We start from the raw sequence: 22732 nt of genomic DNA, 5'->3' as shown, positions 1-22732 counted from the left end.
TCATGAAAGCCCAGTACCTACTAACAATAAAACAAAGTGCTGTGGTGGTATTGTCTGATATCTTTTATTCCTGCGAAGGAAATGCTCCTTGAGTCCCACTGAGCTGTTGGATATAGGCTTGTGCTTGCTTGTCAGACTAAAATGAATAGCTATACAAACTCAAGGATGCTTAAACGGATTGTCTTGTTGCTAGCTTATAGATACAAAATCAGATTCTTTTTTCAATCACAGCATCTGGAATGCTGTGTGCGCTGGGGAAGTGACTCAGCCTTAGAAACTAGACTTCCAGTCATCTTGCTCTAACATCTTTTGCCAGAAGGACTGAGTTAGTTCCAGAGTGTGCCAATCCCCAGTTATCATGGTTAGAGCTGTCAAAAAGTGGTTTGATGGTAATTGGGGGTGGATACAAAGTGACTGAGAGGAATGAAAAGGAGATAAACAAGAGACGAGAGATGTGCATTATACTCCCTTAATTCCTCTATTTTCTTAATGCTCCCTGGAGATGATAATCTAGGTCATTGTCAGAATAATTTGATTCATTATCAGAAATAGTATTTTATCATGCTGACTTCTGGCCTTTAAATAAAAGGGAAATTAACGTTCATTAAAATTATTTAGCAAGTATGCTTTTCTCTTTGTTCCTCTATTATGCTTTTCCCTTAAGACATTCAGTATCTGTGCTGTGGTTGGAATTTATCAATAATTCAGTATTCATGAGTAAAACTTTACCTTCAACATTTTACGCTCCTTGCCATTCCTCCTCCTTAACCCAGCACCCACATAAAAGTTAATATTTTTCTCACTGCTAAATACTGAAAGAAATAGGAGAAATATTCTGTACTTTTTTCTTGATTAAAGAATCTTTTATGCTTTCTGGTTTTAGCCTCATTATCATTTAAATATGAAAACTGTTTTAGGTTAACTAGAAAATATTTTCTCATGACTGGGACTTTTTTCCACTTTGACCTATACATTCCTTCCTTTCCTCTTCAAAATTCCCCTTGTTTTGGCTTTGATTTATAACTGGAAATGTGCCCAGCAACATTGGATTTGCACAGTCGAGCTGTTATACACCCTTTATTACTTTCTTTTTGAAAAGAGTCATAGTTTAGCTGAAAGAAAAGGAGTACTTGTGGCACCTTAGAGACTAACAAATTTATTTGCTCATAAGCTCACTTCATCGGATGCAGCTCACGAAAGCTTATGAGTCCATGCTGTTCTGCTCGATAATGATCCAAAGCAGAACAGACCGACATATTCATTTTCATCATCTGAGTCAGATGCCGGCAGCAGAAGGTTGATTTTCTTTTTTGGTGGTTCAGGTTCTGTAGTTTCCACATCTGAGTGTTGCTATTTTAAGACTTTTGAAAGCATGCTCCACACCTCGTCCCTCTCAGATTTTGGACGGCACTTCAGATTCTTAAACCTTGAGTTGAGTGCTGTAGATTTTTAGAAATCTCACATTGGTACCTTCTTTGCGTTTCATCAAATCTGCTGTGAAAGTGTTCTTAAAACATACATGTGCTGGGTCATCATCCAAGACTGCTATAACATGAAATATATGGCAGAATGCGGGTAAAACAGAACAGGAGACAATTCTTCCCCAAGGAGTTCAGTCACAAATTTAATTAATGCATTATTTTTTTAAAGAGCATCATCAGCATGGAAGCATGTGCTCTGGAATGGTGGCTTAAGCATGAAGGGGCATACGAATGTTTAGCATATCTGGCACGTAAATACCTTGCAACACCAGGTACAAGAGCCATATGAACATACTGTTCTCACTTTCAGGTGAGATCGTAAATAAGAACCAGGCAGCAGTATCTTCCATAAATGTAAAAAAACTTGTTTATCTTAGCGATTGGCTGAACAAGAAGTAGGACTTAGTGGACTTGTAGGCGCTAAAGTTTTACATTGTTTTGTTTTTGAGTATAGTTATGTAACAAAAATAATCTACATTTGTAAACTACACTTTCATGATAAAGAGATTGCACTACGTACTTTTATGAGGTGACTTGAAAAATACAATTTCTTTTGTTAAAAATTTTTACAGTGCAAATATTTGTAATCAAAAATAATAATATAAAGTGAGCACTGTACACTTTGTATTGTGTTGTAATAGAAATCAATATATTTGAAAATGTAGAAAACATCCAAAAATATTTAATAAATTTCAACTGGTATTCTATTGTATAACAATGTGAATAATCGGGATTAATTTTTTTGAGTTAATCCTGTGAATTAACTGCAATTAATCGAAAGCCCTACAAAATATGAATTTTAAGAAAGAAACATTTTAAAAATAAAATGTAACCTAGAAAGTTAGGTCACTCTGAAGTATTATATTTACATAACAACACAAATATTACTCACCACTCAAAAATCTACAGTCTTCTATAGGATGATTCTAAAATGCATATAGTAGCTAAAAAAAATCATGAACAATGTGCCAATAGTGGAATATTTAGATTAAACAGTCACCCACTTTAAGTTTTAAATCTATTGACATGTTCATAAAAAAGTTAAGTAGTGCAAAAGAAAGAAAATTGTTGGAGGGTTTTTGAAGCTTAAGTCCTAGTTGTCATAGACATATACACAATACTAATATGGTACTGTGGAACATAAGTAAAATCTAATGGGCTATTTCATAGGGTTGCAAAGAGGTGTTTTGCCCTTTTTTGTTTTACTGAACACTTAAAATGTGTTGTACTATATATTTTGCTGTATATGGACAGGGATTTCATGACAGAGTCCATCAGAATGTTTGGCATGCGTTAGTGTCAATAAATGTACACTAAAAAAATCTTTACCTTGGCAAATTTGAACCTCTTGGGATGATTAGTCTTTTTTTAAAAAGGCTACGTATTTGGTACAACTGATTGGAAACATTGTGTAACAAAGTAGAACTGGCGGAAAGGGGAAAAGCACAAAAAAGAGATGGGTACAAAATTCAGAGTCAGATCTAGACTGCCTTGTGCCCTTTTAAAAAGGCAAAGTTCAACGTGTGCACGCCAAATAATTAACTAAAGGGATCTAGGGTGTGTTTTGCATGTTTAATACCCATTTTGAATTTTAAATCGCTATATGGGGGGGTTGGTATAAAAGTTACAGCCTCTCGGGCACTTTGTATTTGAATAATATTGTGAGGAAGGTCATTCCAGATGCTAGTGGAGATATGTGTATTTATCGTGGTGGAGGGAGTAGAAAAGAGCAAAACCAGACTTTGTCTTTGCCCCACCAAAGTAACTGCACTCCCTAAACCTCAGGAGCAAAGGGATGACTTCTTCTTAGTGGCCTTGGAGAGGCACAATTGACCCTGCACAGGCTGGGGAAAATTTAGAACCAAGACCCTGCCCTCCTACCCATAGGCCAGCAAAACTGACCTGCTGTGTGGGGCACGCTGCACTATGCAAAAGGATGGTTTAGCATGCACAGCCCTTCCTTTGCTCCCTGCAGCTCCTCAAGGGATCGCAGGCACAATCTCTTCCAGAACTTGCCCTGGAGCAGTGCAGCTTTGTAATGCCACAGTGTGGAGCAGTGTAAAAAGCAAACCATCTAGCTCTGTGTTAGGGCAAATTGTTGAAGTCCTTCCCATGACCATTCTTTTTGGTCCTAAATTATGACAACAAACGTTCTATATATATTTTTTTTTTGATACAGTTTACATTGTATCACACTAGTGTTCGGAAACTGAAATTAAAAAGGAGTAGATTCATTAGCTGGCACATCTAGGAGTGGACAGGACTTATAAATCCGTAAAGAAAGTAAGTCCTTGGGGCCAGGTCTTGATTGACAAAAAGATGCTTTCTTCAGTTGTATTAGCTCATTCGAATTAGTTTAATGTAACTGGAAAGTTCCCTTAGCTCTCATTAAGGTCCTGATCCTGCAAATACTCATACAAGTGGTTAACTTCACTACCTTGAGTCGTCCCATTAACTTCAACAGCATTAAACAGGTACGTAAATATTTGCAGAATCGAAGCCTAAGGGCATGGCTACACTGGAGCTGAAGGTGTAACTTCCAGTTTGGGTAGACATACGGATGCTAGTTTTGACAAGCTAGCATGTTAAAAATTGAAGTGTCTCTGCAGCAGCATGAATGGCAGGAGTGAATCCTACCCTGAAACCTGGGTACTTATTTAAGCAACTAGCCTATCTTGCTGCCCATACCACCATGGCCCCGCTGCTATATTTAGCATGCTACCTCGATCAAAGCTGGTGCACATATGTCTACGCAAGCTGGAAATTACACCTCCAGCTTCACTGTAGACACACTCTAGAGACACAGGCTAGCACCTTTTAGAATGTTCCCGCTCCTTGTGATATAGACTCAGGAGGGAGTTAACTCAATTGAATTAACATAACTGAAGAAAACATACTTTTTGTCCATTGAGACATGGCCTGAGCTAGTCAAGTCGCAGCAAATGGGGAATCGCATATATTCTAGAGTTACCTTTTACAAAACAGGATCTCACTTTTTATAACAGAAATTAACATAGGACCAGATTTTGCCCTCACTTATTTTTATTACTACACAGTCTTCTGCATTTCCCATTACCACAGATTTCAAGTGGTGTCGTGCCGGATTCTATATTGATAGTAATGTTTGTTGAACCTCATGCCAGCACAGAGTCCCAGGAACATCAATGGGGACCAAAGGAGATGCCTCGGGACATCAGCATGCAGTTTATTGTAGGATCAGGGCCCAGTGCAGGACAGAATTTGGCCCATTATTATTGTAGAACCTTAGAAGTGATCTCAGTTTTCATTGCAACATATAAAATTTAGAGACGCAGTGAGGGTTTTAATTATGGCATGTACGCTCAGTGTTTTTTTTTTCATAAGTCTGTTGTTTTTCTTAAAATTACACCTTTGTGAGAAGTGGAATTTTCATTGTCCCAAAACAAAACTGGTAACGGATTCAATTCTGTTCCCACTGAAGCCATTGATTTCAAAGGGATTCAGTTGAGGCCCCAGAGCTGAGGTAAAGTGTTCCTGCTTTTCAACTGAAAGTCTGAAAATCTCTTCTTCTCTTTTGATACAAAAGAAAAAAAGCTTCAAAACCAGGTTAGGTAACCAAAAAATTGTCTGAAAGCAGCTCTGCATATTTCATATGAAGAGCACACGTGTCAGCCCAAGGCAGTTCTTGATTTGCTGCTGTAGCATTGTTATTACTGGATTCACTCTGTGGCTTTGGTGAAATCACTTAACTTTTCTGCCTTAGTTTCCTCATCTGTGAAATAGAGATAATACCTACCTCACAGTGGTATCACAACTATTAATGACTGTAAAGCATTGTACACCTGCAGATTCTCAGAGGAAGATGGAAGGGACATTAAAGAGACCATATGGAAGCAATGGTAGTTGAGAGATGTAAGTAAAGGAAACAGAGAGGAGCATCACTAATGAAGACAATATGTAATATGTGTGTAAGAGAGAGAGGATTAATATGAAGAAGAAACTACTTTTCCATGAAAGAATGGGAGAGAAAGAATAATACAAAGAAAGGAAATATAAATACGGAAAATGAAAGGAGATGGCCTGGAGATAAATAGAGTGAGTCAGACAGTGGGAGGAGGGAAACGAAGAAACTAAAGAAGGGAATAAGCAGGAAAACACATTTTTAGACTAATAAATTTTGTTGAACTATCTCACAGACAACTCAGATCTCTGGACAGTAAGTTTGGAGCAAAGGGATGGCATTTTGAACACTTACGCAATATTAATATTATTGAGTCCCCTGCATTCTATAGCTAAATAGTGGTGGGAAAAGACAAGAAAAAAGTTTACCAGAATGTACATCAGACCCCTTCATTATTGGGGTGAATATTGACCCCAAAACCTCAGGTCATATTGAGAATTGTCCCTTGCTGTTTCTTTTGAAAGATTGGCAGTATGCAAGGACACCAGCACAAGCAGTTCAACGCTATTCTTTATACACAAACGAGTCTCGTGACAGTCCAAAAATTTGAAAGGGTGCGGGGGGACTCAAAAAGTTATCTTGATGATTCTTCAAAAAGCCTATGCCCGGTTCAGTAGGTAGTGGTGTGATCATACGGACGCGGGTACAAGACTAAAAATATAATCCTATCTCCTATCTATGACTGCCTCGGAACCCTTGCACAGTATAAAATAACTCCAGGATCAGTTCGGCAGTCATTTCTCAGGCAAAACTCTCATTTACTGTGACCAAAGTCTTACTTTCAGCATCAGCCTTAAGAGTCCATCTGAGCTGAAGTGTTGTTTTTAAGAATACAGAGCCTTATTTTTTATGAACATTGAAAGTAATGGTCAGCCAAACTTCAGAGACAGTTCAGATATGTATCTTCAGTTACATTAATGCTTATCCAAACTTCTTGAAATTTCATCTAGAAAATCTCAAAAGATCACACTTTTGACTTGTGAGATAACAGTATTTCTCTGTTTCAGCTCGACCAGAAATGCTGCAAAACCAGCCTTTCTCATGACCTTTCTCAATTCTTACATGCATTTTGGTACATGTAATTTCAGCCAAAACATGGAGATGTGAAAGTAACATTAAATAAATAAATTTAACTGAAATTTTGGGGCCTCAAAATCAATGGTAGATGAGGGTGCTCAGCAACTCTCAAGTTTGGGTCTTCGGTGAAAATAATAATGACCATTTCCCATTGTGCAAGAAAAGACAAAGATATAATCAGCTACCAACTTCTAAATATTCTACAGTGTGATCAGTTAAATGACACCTTTATGTGAAGTGAACAAGCAGGCCTTTAATATCCTAGAAACTGTGGTGTAGTCTAACCAGGATGTAAAACTGTGCAGTTTTAATAATACCGAACAACCTTTTACAATTATCTTTCATAAAAGATTAGCTTTTGTAACACTTTGTAAAGCAAGAGATACTGAGAATCTAAAGATTAGCAATATCCCTCAAATAGACAATTTCGCATTTGTAGTTAAATGTAGCTCACGAAAGCTTATGCTCAAATAAATTTGTTAGTCTCTAAGGTGCCACAAGTACTCCTTTTCTTTTTTGCGGATACTGACTAACACGGCTGCTACTCTGAAACCACAAAAATTGCATAGTTACACATCTAAAATTGGTAGCATTGCAGTCATAGATAACTGTCTGCAATTTTGTATCCACAACGTTATGTTGGAGGCCACATTTTAAAATGTAAGCCTAAAACTCCAAGAGCAATGTTCTCAGTTGATGTAAGTCAGTATCAATGAAGCTATGCTATTTGCACCGGCTGGTGATCTAGCTTTAAATGAATGTTAACTGATCCCTGTAAGACAACCTCTGAATGGAGCAAGAAGTGATAGAAACACATATATATCAGCAAGGCTTACCACCAATAAGTGTTTCCCGTTAGTATATGTTGTAGTGAGAGCTAATACATTTCAGAAGTATAATTTGAGTTGGTCAAATGTACCTGTTTAAGCATTTTAATACCAAAAGAGATGAAAAAATTAGCATTACTTTAAGCTAAATAGCAACTGCTTTACAGCTGCAATTAGTTACATAATTATTGACTACATGGATAAGTAGGAGTAATTTGTTGTCAAGCTGTGCTAAGTGAAAATGTAGTTTTTAATCATCAAACTAGAAAGATAGTAAGATATTTAAAAATACTTCATTTTGCCAAGGAATAGCAATGTTATCAGTTAATACACACTCATTTCAGAAAAAAGTAAAGTGAAACAGGAAAATGGGAAAAAAGCATTAGTTTGGTTTATTAATTAATACATGTTTTCCAAAACAAATGGATGGAAATATTTAAGTATGTTTGTAGCTGTTACCACTGAACTTGAGAGCAAATGGTGCAATACCATTGAAGCCTTTAGTTACACAAGGGATTAATTTGGCCAAGACAGTTAGTAAGTAAAATCTATAACGTATGTTGTATTTTTGTTCAATTTTGTTTGGTATTATTTTCAGACAGATAGCTCTGATTTCATAATATGACAAATCGTTGAATTGCAGGAGCTGTGATTTCTTGATGCAATGCAATAATGCTGTGAGTGGTGCTGTAGACATAGCAGGGCCATGATATTAGCAAGCTGTATGCTTGATTGAAAATTGTATATCGTTTATTTGGAAAAGGGCAATAACTGCACTTTCCCCAACTAAATATACTTGATGAAAATTTAAAATAATAAACTTTTTCCCCAGCCAGTAGTGACCTTTCAACAAAGTACCCAGGGGATTAAAAAAAACAGAGAGGAAGCATTAGCAGCCTCAGTGTGCACAATGTATTTTGTTAAATAAAGTCTCTAGGCAGATCTAGCCCATTTACACAGGACTATACTCGACTATTTACTGTGCTGTTCAATGAAAATTAAGTGCATGCTGTATCATGCAAAGGGCTCTAAAGGTGCCAGTGTTAATTTTGCACTATATAGCCATATTTTAAATAACAAAAAGATCACCGTTATAGGTTCTTTAAAATGCAGTTGTTGAAGCAAGTGTTTTGTGCAAAAGGCAGCTGAGGAAACTGTGTTCTGTCTGTTCTTTTCATGCCATTTTACCCTTCTTGTACTGATATGGGGATTGTAGTAAAATGAGACTGACTGTGACTTTATTGAATAAGGATCTATTTATTTTTTTTGTTTTGTCTGTGTGAGATCAGTTTAGTTATTAAGGTGGTTTGGTCGAAGGAGTAGTTTGCCTATGTCTGTAATTGATTCTGCCGTGCAAAAGCAGATGATTGCCCAACTTTTGCCTAGAATGTCTACACAAATTATTCCTTTTGATTCCTTTGGCTTTTGTTTAATGATTCTTTTTTTTTTAAATGGTGCAAATGCCCACATGATGGAGCCATGCCATAATCCTACTGTACTAACACCTATGGGATATTCAAAATATTAGAACTTTGAAGCTGCATGGGGGGAGGGGGGGCAAATTTTGCCCTCAGTACCCTAGTCCAGTCCCCCTGAAATCAATAATAATTGTGCAAGTGTATTGGAAAGCAGAATTTGGCCACAGCATGAGAGCAGAGATTTTCTTCCACTGAATTTTATCTCCCTCTCTTTCCAATAGTCTGTTGCAGAGTGTGTGACTCTCGGAAGCTTTCTGATTTTATTTTAGCTAGTTCAGTAAAAGGAATGACTACGACTGCTTGGATTATTTGTTTTATTTTTGTCCATTTTGATAGTGGACTAAACCCAGTTACCACTTCTGTATCTGCACTGAACTAAATGTAGATGACACAAAAGAAACACATCAACTAGCAAAAAAGAAAAAAAAAGTTTTAAAAATAATTTGTTTCTATGCCATACAGTATCCAGTTCTGCATTATGATAGGCCTATTGTGAGATAAGAGAACATAAAGATCAAAGCACATTTATTTTCCCAGGATTTATTTCATACAGACTTTGGAAAGAAGTGTATACTGTATGCTGAAGACTTACTCCTACTGAATCCTTTGTCGTTTATCTCTTTTACTTGTTCCATCTGTCAGACCATCTGCCTCCTGATGACCCCATTTTTTTTATTGTATTACAGGTCTACACATTCCGAGGTCCACACTGGTGTGAATATTGTGCCAATTTCATGTGGGGGCTCATTGCTCAGGGAGTCAGGTGTTCAGGTAGCTTTATGCATTTAATTTATCTTGGTTCTTTCTTCTGAAAAATAAAAGTGTAAGATCTGGGAGGGAGGAATGGGGGACAATTTCATAAAATGTAACAAGAAATTGCTATCTAATTAGTCCAAAGGCTGAATTTGCTGTAGTTTAGCCCTTTCCAAGAAGTGCTGAGCACTAGGCACACATTTTAACAATAACAGTAAGGAATGGGAGTTGTACAGAAATCAGGATCCAGTCCCAGTATTAGCAAGGGAGAATAATGGGGAAGACGGAGGGAGATCTTTCTACTTTTCATATCTGAAGAACAGAGAAATTAGCAGCACCAGTTTTTTGTTTTGTTTTTTTAACTTATCCTGTTTGTTTCCGGACTCCTGTAGAGCCTTACAAGAATATGTAAACATATTGGAAAGAAGATGGTGCTATATTTTCCCTTGGAAAACTTGATCCTTTTTTTCCCTAAACAAAGGACTTAGAAATATTGTCCTGTTTATTTTTCCTGCTTAGTTGGCTTAGAAGTAGAGGCATCTCTCTATGGACATCTTTATAACAGTACGTTGGCAATGTGTAGGCCCCAGTATTTTGGTTTAGGTTTTTCATCAGCATCTTGTAAATCATCTTCCTTATGGTAGTGCCAGGTTTTGTTTTATATGTTTTTACATCTTCAGAAACAAGATCTGAAGATGGCACAAAGCCAGCCTGCAGCTAGACTTCATAATTCATCCTTTTGCCACTCACTGTTGAAAAATGTCCTTCTCTGGGAAAAGACGATCACCTTTGACCAATAAAAATATCATATGTTGCTACAAACCTCAAAATATCCTACCTCATAGAAAAGAAAAAATGTTACCCTCCTTTCCTAAAGAATTAATTTCCTGGTTTTTCTTTTTCTTTGTTAACCTTTTAATAGATTTTTTATTTTATTTGTTTTCATTTCTTTGCTACATTGCTACAATAAACCAAGAACCATTATTCCATGATTTTGTTTGTTGCAGGAATGGACTTTTTTTTTTGATACATCACATGCAAATTTTGGTAACTAAATTCTGCTAACCGAAATTCTCCTTCCACTTTCAGCTGAAGATAGTGCTCCCTCTCAAATCCTGTCCTAAGCTTATGAGTGTTACTGTGCACTGATTAACAGCAGCGACTTGCAACCCCACATCAGACTGAATCTGAGGGGTGGGTGAAGTGACGCCACATAAATTTTGTATAGCAATTTGAGGGTCGTTTAAGATAAAAGTTGATTTATAAATTTAAAGTATTGATATGTGCATGGCCCACTTATTATTGTACTTTACTACTTCATCTTCTCTAGCTACAGATGGGTCAGAGGCAAGACAAAGAGTATAAAAATGAAATTAAAAAAAGGAAAATTAATAACCATTTACTGATCCGGCTATTTAATCCTCAGTGTAAATTGGTAAAAATTGACCATGTGGATCTAATGAATATTGTTGGATTTGTTCCCCCAACTTAAAATATCTAACCTATGAAAAGGCTTACTTATTTAGTATGAAGCTTAACACTTTCCCATATTAAATTACCAACATTTAACTCTAAGTAGACAAACAAGGGTTTTTTTTAACCTCACATGAAATGTTTTGCAAGAACATTGAAAACAATAAAGGGAGTATCCTAAATGCAGCTGGCCAGATTTACTTAGATGTCACTGAACAATAATCCATTATGCAGTAGTTTCTGTCTGAAGAGACCAAATAAACTAAACTAATTCCATTAAGGTTTGTTGTTGTTTTTTAGGGACAATTTGATTTTGTTTGATTGACATTTTATGGAACATAATATTGAGATGTGTTTCAAGTAATTCAGAGAGTTGTTTAAAATTTTAATAGTTCAGCCAGTAATCAATATGCAAAAGGTATATTTGCCTAACCAGTGATAAGTTCAGGAATGTTAAGGAGCCCTGAATTGTTATAGCATAAGGGCCTTGGTTAATAACAAGCACACTTTTGCTTTGCTCCTCTACACACACTATCAGTGAGAAGCAGAACTAGAAATGCTTTACAATAGAAAGCAAACTTCTGTGAAAAGTACATTGGAGTGCAATGTTTGTTCCTGACCCTGGTTTTTCCTAACACCCTTTGGGGCTGATGCAAGATAGTCATCTGGGCTCTTCTCACTAACTTTTTTCAGGGATCCTCCATCCTCTTCCCTCTTCAGAATCTCAGCATTGCAGTGACCCTCTCTTCGGGGTGCTGGATGTCACCAAGTCCTGTCAATGTTATTGAGTGAGTCAGCCACAGGAGTCACTAGAGAGCGAGTTTTTGTGTTTGTTCTGGTTTTGTCTGAGGGATGAGGGTTTTCCTGTTTGTTTGTATAGGCTCATGAAATCATTACCTAGCAAAACCTATCAATGGAAGTGTTAATTCTGGCAAAACTTTGTTCACAGACTGTGGGTTGAACGTACACAAACAGTGTTCCAAATATGTGCCCAATGACTGTCAACCAGACCTCAAGAGGATCAAGAGAGTCTACTGCTGTGACCTCACTACACTAGTGAAGGCCCACAATACACAGAGACCAATGGTTGTGGATATATGCATTCGAGAAATAGAAGCAAGAGGTTTGCATGATTTTCTTTGTTAGACTAGAGTGGAGTGTCACCAGGTCTATAATGTTACATGAATTGTGATCGAGGATTAACAGATACACATAAAAAGTAAATCAACTTTGAATTACATGTTAAGTTGGGAGAAAAAAATAGGCCCAAGTAAATGGAAGAGTGGACAGGAGTAGGTTTTTGAGTAAAAGTTCTACTGTTTTGCATTGGCTAGTAAAGTCCAGTTCTGTCATTTCCAAATGCAAATTATTTAAATTGCTTTTAAAAAAAAATATTAGATATATCTTCTAAAATGCAAACTATTCATGTCATACTTTTTCAAAGGACAAACTTTAAACTCACCTGTGTGTCTTTTCACTTGGTTCATTTCCCTTTGACAGATATATGGACAATATTTTCATTTCAAAGCAATCAGAGTTTAATTCCATGCAAGTTACGAATAGTTTTAAACTATTTCAGAACATCATGTGCGAGAGAACACAAATGAATGGAAATAGCTCATACAAAACATGAAAGAGGAGTGCAACATTTTGTGACCTGTGGCAAGCCTCTCTTTTAGTGAAATTCACATTACATTCTGTTTCTGACTGATGAATGACATAGCCAAGCAACGTGTCACAGACAAAAAGCCAGCTTGTGATTTGTCTTTTACTGAACTGACATGCATTCCACATTTACAAATTATGATAACCCCAAGTTATGCAAAATGATTACAAGCTAATGATCATGTATATGTTATTGGTGGCTTACATGTGAGTTATGCCACCTGATAAGCCACGTTTCCTCTGTTAGTCATGTTTTGCACAGAGATCCCATGATGCTGAATTTTTGACATGATAGTAATCTGCATGGCAACACACTGCTGCCAGACAGGGGATTTCAAAGCAGTGTAGGGGATTTAGCGACACATCTTCCATTAAAATTAATAGAAGATGTGCAGCTAAATCCTCTGTACTGCTCTGCAAATCTCAGCCAGGATTATATCATCACTGCAAGAACAAGTGGAAAGGGAGGATGGGTTTGAGAGAGAACAGTTTTACTGAAACATAAGTATCTATAATGATAGCAAAGGACATATTAGAAAGCTATATTGCATTTGATATATAAATATTCTTTCTTTTACAAATGTCAGTTGAGACTAAATTGGTTGTCCTCTTTCATTATCAATACCTTAACAGCTGTAAGAACTCTAAAAATCCCTCCTGTTGGGATATTGGTTTTGGTCATGATACAGCCTCAGTAGCTAAAAAAGGCCAGTGTCTCTTTGTTGGGTGATCACATGGGCATGGTCACAGTAAGGAACCAGTGAGTTAAAACAAGTAACAGCCATGTAAGCCACTTTGACTAGTTGTATCTGCTGCTGTCTTGGACCACCCTTCTTTCCTGTAGGGATGGGAACAGTGCAAGTAAGATTTGTGGAGGCTAACAGCAAACAGGCAAAGGACAGTGGGAGGGATGGGTTGTGCGAAAGAACAGTGTATGCTGCACGTACCCGTTAAGATTGACAGCAAAATCAGAGAGGAAAAAGGACCACAGGAAGGTAGAGTTAATTGCTGGCATCACTATAGGTCATTAAGAACACAGACATAGGGAAGGCAGAATTTAAAGCTATAGTAATTACAGACCGAAAAACAAGAACTGAATAGGAAGTTATCATACCATATGTTGCCAGTATAGGCAAATTGTAGTATTTTGTAGCTGATATTGTGTATTCCCTACCAAACTAATAAAACCAGAAAATGTAACCAACTTGTAGTCTTTAAAATTTACCTTAATTCTTCTTTAAAATACTCAGAAGTTTAACATGAAAATTATTGCTCTTGTCACATTTCATATATGGGATTATTAGCATAACATAAAATAACTGATGTTATTGATTTTAAGATTTGAATAGATTGAATATTTGTTGATATATATATATCTGTTGATAGCAGAAATAAAGCTAAATCAAGTGTTTACCTTGCAGGTTTAAAGTCAGAGGGTCTTTATAGAGTCTCGGGGTTCACTGAACACATTGAAGATGTCAAAATGGCCTTTGATCGAGGTATAGTGCGTTTTAATATTAGATGGGTTTTCAGCTGACCTTTTGGTTTAAAGAGACACTGTTCTTATTGATCTCTGGGAGCTCAAATACCATGGTGAGGAAACTGATCTATAAGCAGAAGCCCAAAATGTTACCTATCTTTTTTCTGATGTTATTATTTTTTACCAATTTCCGTAGCACTTTTCACATGATTAAAATCATATTTCATAGTTGGAATAATGTAGATAAACGCACAACAAATAAATGTAGATAGGGAAATGAAAGGTTCAGGTGACTGCTAATGGTCTAGATCCTTTCACCTCTAGGTTACCACCTCGGACCGAGGCATTCCTGAATGTCTGGAAGGCATCTAGCACATCGTGAATGCTACCATAAACAAATAATAACAATAATGATCTTTGTTCAGGAAGGCAGACTGCAGTTGTCATTGTGCTGAATGTTATACTCAATGCTAAAATGGTCAAAGTGCAGTCGTCTTAATAGGCAAGCGGATTTACATCATATATGGGAATTCACAACAAGGTCCAAAAAACTCTGCAAAATCTTTAGCTAATTTTATATAAAGAATGTTTACTTAAAAACCCACAGGATCCTGCAAACCACATAGGCCCCACCACTTAGCTAACAGCACTGTGTCTGTCTGTATGTGTGTTTCATAGGGAGACAAAGTGGGTGAGGTAATATCTTTCATTAGACCAGCTTCTGTTGGTGAGAGAGACAAGCTTTCGAGCTTATACAGAGCTCTTCTTCAGGTATTCAGCTCAGTGTAAGCTCGAAAGCTTGTCTCTCTCACCAACAGAAGCTGGTCTAATGAAAGATATTACCTCACCCACCTCGTACCTCTAATATCCTGGGACCAACACGGCTACAACAACACTGCGTACAATTGTGAGAATTACACACACACAGGCTACTTCTGTGTTTCCATGCTTCCCTGGAACTTGTCTGTGTACTGAGTTGCACATGTATCCCATACCTGTGCTGAGTGTCCACATATGCTGAATGGGGAATGGGTACACGCTCTGTACAGGGCATATACCCCTGTCCACACTGCCTCTTTTTTTGTCCACCACATTAGTGCTATCGTTTCAGGGGCAGTAACCCAGAGTCCTGTGCATCACAGGAGACACTCTGGGAACCGCCTTATGTGTTGCTGGTACTGTACTCCGCCTTCACACATTTGGCAATGGCAGCTCCCTCTCGCTTCCTCCAAACTGTGTTGGAGACATGGAGCACAGGTATGATGATGTGGTTCTGCTCTTGCTCACTGGACAAATGTTCCTGCGGTGCAGTACTGGACACTAGACAGAATCGGCCCACACAAATTTGAGATAGCTGACTGAGTCTGGGGGGAATGAAATCCGGTAGAATCCCAAGAAACAGGTGTGTTGAGTGCTGGGAGTGCAATGGTATGCCCACGGGAGGGCCACCGCTTCTGGTCCTGGAGAACCATCATGGTGTGCTGGGAATCCTGCTGACTCCTCCCTAATGTGTGGAAAACATGTTGATCATACTCAGAAAGCAAAGTGCACACACAAGAGACGGGAACAGTAACTTTTATTTGACAAACATACATCAAACATAGAGCTAAAACAAGATCAAATACACAACAACAACAGGTCAGATTCCCTCAAAGGTGGTCAAACGTTAACTTCTTCGAATATGTCTCCTTGCCCTTCCCCTCTCCCTAACAAGGGAGGAATGGCAGAAAAATATTGGAGGGTGGAGGGGAACAAATAGGGTTGTCTCCTGTGTGGGATCTGGGGACTGTTCACAAGCTGGACTACAAGAACTGGATCAGGCTCATCGTTCCCCTCCTGAATGTTCTGGGGGGTTCCCCTCTCGAGGGGTTTCAGGTGCCTGCGGAGGATGTTGTGCCAGGCATCGAGCATGTTCCTTCCTGTCAGGGATGGTGGTGGGATTCACTGCCTCAGCAGCAGCCTGGCAGGCAGATGGAGGAGGACTAGGAGAAGGAGGAGCTGCTGTTTGTTCATGCAGAGGAGCAGGTGCTACAGTGGTGGGCAGGGCCTAGAAGCATGCTGGTTGGACTAAGGATTTTCTGAGTGCATGATCTTGTTCCCTCTGATGTACTCCCATTGCCTGTGAAACTCTCCATTTTCAGGAAAGCCTTAACCATGCCTAAGAGCCCAATCCTTCCTTGCTCTAAGAAACTTGAACTGCTCCTGACTTCCATCTATGCCAATGAACAGGTCTTTCTGCGTCTTCCTCTGTGATCTCTGTGGAACTCCTGCCTTTCCACCGGAATGGCTTCTTTGTTGGCATCAGAATATCCTGCCAAGTCAAAGACAAGGGTAACAGTATATTGCATTTTTCCTTGGAAAGTAACTAAATTCCCCAACATCATGCAATTGTACTGTGGAAGCCACAAAACTGGTACATTTTAGAATCCCAGGAATGCAGCTGTTACAACCCCCTCCTTCAGATTACTTTTGCAGCCCATTAGGAAGGAGCTGAGGTTAAAAAAAAAATGGTAAGATGCCTGCAGTACTGTTATTAAAGTGTTTTAATGTTTACAGTGTATGGATGGACCACTTGAGATGGCGTTTGGTTCCTTTAAGGGTAACGTTACCAAGTCATCTTTCTGTTCTTTAAAGGCTCGCCATCACTTTGAGAACATAGCAGTTTTTGAGACTGGAACGGAAAAGAGTAGTGGCTTTCCAGTCCTGTGGAGGACACCTGGCCACCTATGTCAGAGATATATTTCTGATAATGGTGACCTATCTACATATTACTGAGTGGTGGGGTTTAGTGAGCTACAAAGTTGGACCAAGCACATTTGCCCTACTGAAAAACCATTTGAATTTCTGCAACACCAGAAATTTGCTGAATTATGCTTACAGGACTGGGTGGCAATTCAAGAGAAAATTGACTATTCTATGCTAGCAGATGGAGTTGCCATGGAAGAGGAATGGAGAACCACAGAAATCATCCACCCACCACTTAATTCCCCCTGTGTCCAGTGAACAGCATTGAAAGGAACAGAGAGTGACTCCAGAAGTGTATTTTCTTCCCTAAACTTCTGGATTAACACCACAAGTCAATCACCTCTCTGCTGCTAAGGGGCCTGGCATTTGTGCAACCACTGGAGTGGATGCTTCACTCACCCGTGCTTCTCCTGGCTTCTGCAGAGCGGCTCAGCATAGGGAGAGGCCAGACACCAGGTACTGGGAATGGTACAAAACATTTGAAGTGATCACAGGGAGAATGGACTACTCTGATGTTCCTTGGACAACCGAACAGTTCCCTTTGTGTTCCCGGACGTAGGCAGGCCTGCACACAAGGAACTAAGCATCCCCATCCCCCCTCCATTCGGCTCCCATTCATAAGAGGAAGGAAAGACAGGATATGTGGTGGGAGAGGAATAATGTTGGATCATTGCACAACCATGTGTGTCATGAAACTGTTCTTTCCCCACCTGGGGCCTTATAGCACTCAGCCTGCCCCTTCTTTCCCCCACTATTTTGTGAAGCACCTGAACTATTGCTGTCAGTGATAGCCAAGAAATGCACAGACACAAGGGCCTGTTATGGCTTCTGTTAAATGCTTTCTAGTGGTTCATGGGATTTCAATAAAATCATTGATTTAAAGCTGTGTGCTGCTATGGGACCATGCTGAAGTGGGCTGGAGGGCTGGGCTGAGGCATATATCACCAGAGGAAGGGTGGGGGTTCATTGTAAAACTTACCAATATCAGATTCTGGTTCCTACAGCAGCTCTGGGTCCTGGTGGGGGGGCTTCTTATAGAATCATAGAATATCAGGGTTGGAAGGGACCTCAGGAGGTCATCTAGTCCCACCCCCTACTCAAAGCAGGACCAATCCCCAACTAAATCATCCCAGTCAGGGCTTTGTCAACCCTGACCTTAAAAATATCTAAGGAAGGAGATTCCACCACCTCCCTAGGTAACGCATTCCAGTGTTTCACCTCCCTCCTAGTGAAAAAGTTTTCCCTAATATCCAACCGAAACCTCCCCCACTGCAACTTGAGACCATTACTCCTTGTTCTGTCATCAGCTACCCATTGAGAACAGTCTAGAGCCATCCTCTTTGGAATCCCCTTTCAGGTAGTTGAAAGCAGCTATCAAATCCCCCCTCATTCTTCTCTTCCGCAGACTAAACAGTCCCAGGTCCCTCAGCCTCTCCTCATAAGTCATGCGTTCCAGTCCCCTAATTATTTTTGTTGCCCTCCGCTGGACTCTTTCCAATTTTTCCACATCCTTCTTGTAGTGTGGGGCCCAAAACTGGACACAGTACTCCAGATGAAGCCTCACCAATGTCAAATAGAGGGGATCGATCACGTCCCTCGATCTGCTGGCAATGCCCCTACTTATACAGCCCAAAATGCCGGTAGCCTTTTTGGCAACAAGGGCACACTGTTGACTCATATCCAGCTTCTCGTCCACTGTAACCTCTAGGTCCTTTTCTGCAGAACTGCTGCCTAGCCATTTAGTCCCTAGTCTGTAGCAATGCATGGGATTCTTCCGTCCTAAGTGTAGGACTCTGCACTTGTCTTTGTTGAACCTCATCAGATTTCTTTTGGCCCAATCCTCCAATTTGTCTAGGTCCCTCTGTATCCTATCCCTACCCTTCAGCATATCTACCACTCCTCCCAGTTTAGTGTCATCTGCAAACTTGCTGAGAGTGCAATCCACACCATCCTCCAGGTCATTTATGAAGATATTGAACAAAACCGGCCTGAGGACCGACCCTTGGGGCACTCCACTTGATACCGGCTGCCAACTAGACCTGGAGCCATTGATCACTACCCGTTGAACCCGAAAATCTAGCCAACTTTCTATCCACCTTACAGTCCTTTCATCCAGCCCATACTACTTTAACGTGCTGGCAAGAATACTGTGGGAGACCATGTCAAAAGCTTTGCTAAAGTCAAGGAGCAACACGTCCACTACTTTTCCCTCATCCATAGAGCCAGTTATCTCATCATAGAAGGCAATTAGATTAGTCAGGCATGACTTGCCCTTGGTGAATCCATGCTGACTGTTCCTGATCACTTTCCTCTCCTCTAAGTGCTTCAGAATTGATTCCTTGAGGACCTGCTCCATGATTTTTCTAGGGACTGAGGTGAGGCTGACTGGCCTGTAGTTCCCAGGATCCACCTTCTTCCCTTTTTTAAAGATGGGCACTACATTAGCCTTTTTCCAGTCGTCCGGGACTTCCCCTGATCGCCATGAGTTTTCAAAGATAATGGCCAATGGCTCTGCAATCACATCCGCCAACTCCTTTAGCACTCTCGGATGCAGCGCGTCCAGCCCCATGGACTTGTGCTCGTCCAGCTTTTCTAAATAGTCCCGAACCACTTCTTTCTCCACAGATAATTCTTCAACCAGGACTGCCCAGTAGAGGTGCAGAATCACATGCTTCTCTTCCTCTGTGTCTCTTGGGGCTTCCTCTAGGAATTCCTCTGAGGTCTCCGCTGCCTCCTCACCCTGCCCATCATCGGTCCCATCCTATGATGAGGCCAGCAGGGTTGAGGAGGGGCTCATGAGTCAGTTCAGGCTCTGTATCTGCAACCCTGGAGAGCTCCCAGTCCAGCTCATCTCGTAGCATGGGTATGTGCTAAGTCAACTCCTGGAGCAATTGCTGGAGTCCTTCACCCTCCAGTACAAGAGCCTGATGTGTTTCATGTGCACCCAGCATTGGGATGGAATCTGGTGAATGCCAGCCATCTCCAGCCTCTGTGAAATCTTCTGGTACAGGTGAGTGTACCTGCCACCTACCTGGTGAAGGACAATCTGCTCCGAGCACACAATGAGCACCCAGGTGTGCTCCAGAGACCAGGTAGTTGCTCTCGGACCACAATCACCTGTACTGATCAATCAATTTTAGTAGAAAACTGTTCTGTGGGAGTCAGGATAGGTTGCTACCACTGCTGGCAAGTGGGTTTCAGGGACTTTCCATTAAGGGTCATGCAGCAAAATGATCAGTGCACTATGGGAATCGCCCTGGAGTACTATCGCTACTCGTGTCCTGGTATACGGCCTTTGCCCCTGTCTACACTACACTGTAGAACAAGTACAGAACAAGTACAGGGTCATGCCACAGCAGAGGTGCTTACATACCCACACCCCTCGGTGCATGCTAGCTTTCATGCACTAGACTGTCCATCAGGAATGTGCCTCAGAGCTTCAGATTTGGACAATATGGGGGTTATGGTACAATAGCACACATGTACCTGTGTTCAGTCTCAAGTGTAGATGGCTCTACATACACACACAAAATGCAGCTTTCCTTGTATACCTATCATCTGACCGTATTTGGGAGGATATTTCCTTTCTTGTGTGTGATATACCATCCTGCTCCTCTCCCATATATGGTATTTCCCTCCTGCTTTGTTTCTTCAAATATTATTTTTGTACTTTATACTTTAAAAAAGTTTCTTTAAAAAAAACAACAACATTTAAAATGGTGTAGATCACATTATCTTAGAAATACTTTGTATCTGAAGTTTTCCTTGTTTGGAAGAAAATTCCTGTAATGGCTACACTGGCTAAGGAGAACTAACCACAAAAGGTGGGATTCTGAAGTGATCATGCTCAAAGTATAACTTACAGACATTAAGAGGATGGCATATCGTTTCTGTGTTGGATGCTGGCATCTTTTCTGCTGCCACTGTTCACACACATACAAATCTTGTTGCTCTGTGAGCTGTGTCTCCACATCATGACTGTAGCAGCCTTTATGGAACTTGTAGGGAGAAGCACAAGTTGCAGGAGGGAAGAGTTTGGAGGAGGCACTAGGAAGTCAGTCTGTGTGCACCTGGATAGAATGTTAGCTGCAGTTGCTGCATCTCTGTAAATATTTGTCTTAAAAAACAGTGTTAGTTTACACCCATGGAATCTGTTCATTTAATTACCCAGCACACAGTACTAACAATGATCTAAGAGGAAACTATTTTACTAAAACTTTTAAGACACACATCATCTTCATCAGGCTATAGGAAATGAAATGCGATAGAATGTTATAGAAAATCTTGTTTAACACTGTGTATCAAACTCCGCCATAGAATAGCAGAGATCCGGTTGACTTAAACTGGATTTACAGGAGTACAATGAAGGCAGAATTTTACCCCCAGTGCCGTAGGATTCTTAAAGGGACAGTGACTTGTTCCTACAAAAGCATTACAATATAAATGAGAAAGGAAACTGAAACTTAGAAGTTAAAGTCACTGGAAGAGAATGTTATCTCTGGATATATTATCTCAGGTTGATAAATGCTGATGAAGCTGGGATGTTAAACAGGAGATGTGCCTAGTTCTTACATACAGTAAATTCCTTTATACAGCCAAATGGTGTAAATGGGCCTTAGTGTACATGAGAATTAGGCTTATTGAGGTTGTGACAATGTTCTGTTTCAGCTATTTTTAACTAGAATAAGAGGAATAATAAGGATTTATTTAATCTAATGAATGTGGATGCTGTAGAGCAACAGTCGTTCTCTGTACTGCTGTTGACCTGCTGCATTCTGATGGCTTAGAAAACACTCATTGTGCAGTTTGTCCACAGAGACGCCATTGTAGTAAATGCATTTTGTCCTTTTATTTGTTGTTGTTTCTTTGATTGTCTGGCAAACATGTTTGTTATAATATTATGCAGTTAAATATTACATTCAAAAGCACCCTGACTTTTATTGGCATTCGTGTAAACTGTGTGCAAGTGTCTTTGTTTTACTGGATTTGGAGTTTGACAGTTTTTTCAAAGGATCAAATCCTAAAGTCTTTAACTTGGGCAATTCTCACAATGACACTTGATTTGGCACAATAAGACCATTGGGTCTGTCAAGGTTCCTCCCCCACTCTGAACTCTAGGGTACAGATGTGGGGACCTGCATGAAAACCTCCTAAGCTTACTTTTACCAGCTTAGGTTAAAACTTCCCCAAGGTACAAATTAATTTTATCCTTTGTGCTTGGAATAACCACTGCCACCACCAAACTCTAACTGGGTTTACTGGGAAACGTAGTTTGGACACGTCTTTCCCCCCAAAATCCTCCCAACCCTTGCACCCCACTTCCTGGGAAAGGTTTGGTAAAAATCCTCACCAATTTGCATAGGTGACCACAGACCCAAACCCTTGGATGTGAGAACAATGAAAAAGCATTCAGTTTTCTTACAAGAAGACTTTTAATAGAAATAGAAGTAACTAGGAGTAAAGGAATCACCCCTGTAAAATCAGGATGGTAGGTACCTTACAGGGTAATTAGATTCAAAACATAGAGAATCCCTCTAGGCAAAACCTTAAGTTACAAAAAAGACACACAGACAGAAATAGTCATTCTATTCAGCACAATTCTTTTCTCAGCCATTTAAAGAAATCATAATCTAACACATACCTAGCTAGATTACTTACTAAAAGTTCTAAGACTCCATTCCTGTTCTATCCCCGGCAAAGCAGCATACCAACAGACACAGACCCTTTGTTTCTCTCCCTCCTCCCAGCTTTTGAAAGTATCTTGTCTCCTCATTGGTCATTTTGGTCAGGTGCCAGCGAGGTTACCTTTAGCT

The 22732-nt window shown here is 39.7% G+C and overlaps 1 protein-coding gene and 1 long non-coding RNA gene across 5 annotated transcripts in view; one reads left to right on the top strand and one right to left on the bottom strand.

Moving 5' to 3' along the window:
- The window catches only part of CHN2 (chimerin 2), a 196861-nt gene that overhangs the window by 160941 nt on the left and 13188 nt on the right, over nt 1-22732 (top strand). For 2 of the 4 annotated variants that reach the window (XM_048838478.2, XM_048838477.2), the window contains 3 exons: nt 9490-9574; nt 11979-12152; nt 14116-14193. In XM_048838478.2, coding sequence (XP_048694435.1) covers nt 9490-9574; nt 11979-12152; nt 14116-14193 — 337 coding nt within the window. The remainder of the gene's footprint in view (nt 1-9489; nt 9575-11978; nt 12153-14115; nt 14194-22732) is intronic. The other 2 variants (XM_075125764.1, XM_075125765.1) reach the window with 1 other exon arrangement.
- LOC125631585 (uncharacterized) lies at nt 15734-18952 on the bottom strand. The gene is made up of 2 exons (XR_007354992.2): nt 17319-18952; nt 15734-16485 (listed from the first exon to the last, which is right to left on the bottom strand). It is a non-coding gene; the product is annotated as an uncharacterized LOC125631585 (long non-coding RNA).

The sequence above is a fragment of the Caretta caretta genome, chromosome 2 (assembly GCF_965140235.1).
Source record: "Caretta caretta isolate rCarCar2 chromosome 2, rCarCar1.hap1, whole genome shotgun sequence".
NCBI lineage: Eukaryota > Metazoa > Chordata > Testudines > Cheloniidae > Caretta > Caretta caretta.
The sequence above is the reverse complement of the archived record's forward strand: the minus strand, read 5'-3'. Positions and strand labels throughout refer to the sequence as shown.